Source organism: Terrapene carolina, unplaced genomic scaffold, assembly GCF_002925995.2.
Source record: "Terrapene carolina triunguis isolate 2854851 unplaced genomic scaffold, T_m_triunguis-2.0 Scaffold1084, whole genome shotgun sequence".
Classification (NCBI taxonomy): domain Eukaryota; kingdom Metazoa; phylum Chordata; order Testudines; family Emydidae; genus Terrapene; species Terrapene triunguis.
The window spans coordinates 1586-5080 of NW_020665435.1; the positions used below are offsets into that span (position 1 = coordinate 1586).

The 3495-nt window shown below is 40.7% G+C and overlaps 1 protein-coding gene across 1 annotated transcript; it reads right to left on the bottom strand.

Moving 5' to 3' along the window:
- Nucleotides 1-313: 313 nt before the first annotated feature.
- Nucleotides 314-1252, bottom strand: LOC112124371 (olfactory receptor 1009-like). The gene has a single exon (XM_026661394.1). The coding sequence runs from the start codon at nucleotides 1250-1252 to the stop codon at nucleotides 314-316; it is 939 nt and encodes a 312-aa protein (XP_026517179.1).
- Nucleotides 1253-3495: the final 2243 nt, after the last annotated feature.

Below are 3495 nucleotides of genomic sequence, written 5' to 3' on the forward strand. Positions count from 1 at the left end.
TATAAATTGGCCATAGTTCCATAGACGTCAGTGGGTCAGATTTAAAGAGATATTGGCCCAAAGAGAGAGAGAGAGAGTGCATGAATGGCTCTAGATTGTGGTGCTTCTAGCACTCACCCTAGATGGAGACCCAGGATCCTGTCCCTTTTGCTCCAGTGTCTCTTCTACCCAATGAGGATGTGAGTTCAATGGAGCCACACTGATTTAGATCAGCTGAGGCTTTAGCCCCAAGTGTCAGATACCTGAACAGAGAATCTCCCAAACACACGTTATCCACAGTTCTGTGTACTTTTTTAAAAAAATAAGATTGACACTACTTGAGAAATTTGAATTTCCCTAACATGTTCCCTACAGCTGTTTTCACCTCCTTGTTTTTCAGGCTGTAGATGATAGGGTTTAACATGGGAGTCAAGATGCAGTACTCGATGGAGAATATTTCATCCAGCACCACAGAGGAGAACGAGCTGGGCTTTGTGTACTGGAGAAAACCTGTCAGGTACAACAAGCCAACCACAATAAGGTGGGAGCTGCAGGTGGAGAAGGCTTTACGTCTGCCCTCCGCAGAGCGTATCCTCAGGACGGTGGAGATAATGTGAATGTAGGAGATCAGGGTGAGGAGGAAGGCACTTGATGCAAATATCACAACAGAAGTAAGAAGCACCACTTGATTGGTGAGGGTGTCAGTGCAGGACAATTGTAACAGAGGAGGGAGCTCACAGCTGAAATGGCTGATTTGATTGGGCCCACAGAAATGCAACTTGAAGGTAAAAACAGTGTTAAGCAGGGCATGGACTAAAACTATTGCCCATGCCCCACTCACCAGCTGAACACAGATCCCTTTGCTCATTCTCTCCATGTAACGCAATGGGTCACAGATGGCAGCATAGCGGTCATAAGCCATGGCTGAGAGAATGAGAATTTCAGCACCACCTGAGTGGAGGATGAAGAACATCTGAGCAATGCAGCCATTGACAGAAATAGTTTTGTGTGCTGCTAGGAAGTTCCTCAGCATGTTAGGCACCGTGACTGAGGAATAGCAGATATCAACAAAGGATAAATGGAAGAGGAAGAAGTACATAGGAGTGTGAAGGTGAGAATCAGCCCTTATCACCACCATGATCACTATGTTACCAGCCAGAGTGATTAGGTAAATAACTAAAAACACCAAGAAGAGGAAAATCTGCAACTGTGGGTCACTGGAAAGTCCCAGGAGAATAAATTCAGTCAGTGTGGTTTGATTTTTCATTGGCATTTATTCAGGAAAACTGTAACCTGGAAGGTTACAGGAAACAGATTAGCATTTATAATAAAAGTAAATTGAAACAGCACATGAAGTTAATCTGATCAGTAGCATGAATGTAAAGAGAGCCCTAGTCCAGGATGTACAATGTGTATTATAAGTATAGTAAATTCAGAGAGAGAGAAACAGAGAAGCGAGATATATTTTGTGTGTTTTAAATAGACAAAACATGCTGGATACACAAAAGGACTTGGGCACCTAACTGCCAATTTAGCTGCCTAAATTGCAGAATCTGGCCCCATTGGTGTTCACAAAAGACCTGTTCAGCTTGAACTAGCATACAGGCTGATTTGGGGCTCCCTAAGTCTATCCTCTTTAAGCTGATGCAATCTAGCTAAAATATTAGAGAGGAAGCAGAGCAGGGTTACTGGATACTTGGTCTACTGCATCTGGGATAGGTCTCTAACCACCAGGCAATACAGTCTCTCTCTCTCTCTCTCTCTCTCTCTGGCCTTGTGACTTCAGCAGAGCTACAACTGAGGTACACCAGCATGGGAACTGGCAGATTGCCTCTAATGAAACTATGGCCAATTTACAATAGCTGGGCATGTTGCCAAATATATAAAAAGAATTTCCTTCTCTATTACTTTCTGTCACATGTTCCAGATTATTTTGTTGGAAACATGATTTAATATCTGTAGTATATACTTGGATTCTTACCTATTAAAATCATTAGGATTTTTCAAGAAGAAGAAGAAGAACTGAATGTGACAAGAAAACATTCCCTCGGCACAGTGACATAATTTTGAAAAGAGGGGCCTTATAGAAAATTAATGGGACTTTTGTTCCTAAGTCATTTAAACTCTGACTCAATGAGACTTTTGATTCATTGTTCTGCACATCTGAATGTCAGGCTTTACATATAGTAGAGTATCTATCCTGCCCTCTTGAAAGTCAGTGGTTATTTTGACACTGGGAATGGGAATGAAGCCAATGTTCTCTCCAATGTCCAATCTGTATTCATCCCCATATGATCTCAGTGAAAAATAACCTCTCTTTCATTAACAACTCATGAGACATACTTAAGCACAGAGGTGGACCTTGTACTAGATTCTGAATGTCAACACAGGTAGATTGTGTGCAAAGGGAAATTTGGCCAATTCTATAAGAAGTACATTTTTCTATTACATTTTATAATTTTTGTAGGCCAGTGGTTTTCAACCTTTTTTTCATTTGCGGACCCCTAAAAAAATTTCAAATGGAGGTGCGGACCCCTTTGGAAATCTTAGACATGGTCTACGGACCCTCAGGGGTCTGCGGACTACAAGTTGAAAACCGCTGTTGTAGAGTATTTAATATCTATAGTATCTTATTGGATTCATCCCGATTAAAATATCAAATATTTCTATAACAATAAAATAATAACAAACCCCCGAGACCTAGAAATACTGGTTTGGGCATAGGCTGACAACCAAATCCAATACAGCGAATACAGGCAAATTGATAAATATTACAACTGCCATAAAGAGGGCCTCAAAAAAGCTGTATGACAGACTCCTCCACTGCCAGGGTGTGTGTGTGGAAGTGGGTAACCCTAGGTTGAAATCATGCAACTGTTCCAGCAATTCAAGAAAGCCAAAGATAATTTTCAGACAAACAGTGAAAAGGACTCATAGTGCAAACCATGAAGCGAACTAAGGTTGGATTTTGGCAAAACCAGAAGAGAGAGTCTGGACTCCATGAATGCTCCAAGACTTGAAGGAGAGAAACAACAACACCAAGAAAAAATAAACTTTCTTTCATTATCAACTCATGAGACAAATACCTAAGCAAAGAGGTGGACTTTGTACTAGAATCTGAATGTGAACACAGGCAGATTGTGTGCAAAGGGAAATTTCACAGTGAGAGAAGTAAATAGCTGTGTATCCCAAGGATCTGTACTGGGACCACTGCTCTTCAACATAGTTGTAAATGATCTGGAAAAAGGTGTAAACGATACAAATTTTTTGCAGCTGGTACAAAATTATTCAAGATAGTTAAGCCCAAAGCAGACTGAGAAGAGTTACAAAGGGATCTCAAAAAACTGGGTCACTGGGTGACAAATGGCAGATGAAATTCAATGTTGATTGATGCAATGTAATGCATATTGGATAATTTGGTCTCATCTATACATAAAACTGATGTGGTCTAAATTATCTGTTACCCCTTAAGAAAGAGATCTTGGAGTCATCATGGATAGTTCTCTGAAAACATCA

Excerpts from the sequence above, each read along its gene's own strand:
- LOC112124371 (XM_026661394.1), bottom strand. The coding sequence starts at position 1,252 with ATGCCAATGAAAAATCAAACCACACTGACTGAATTTATTCTCCTGGGA.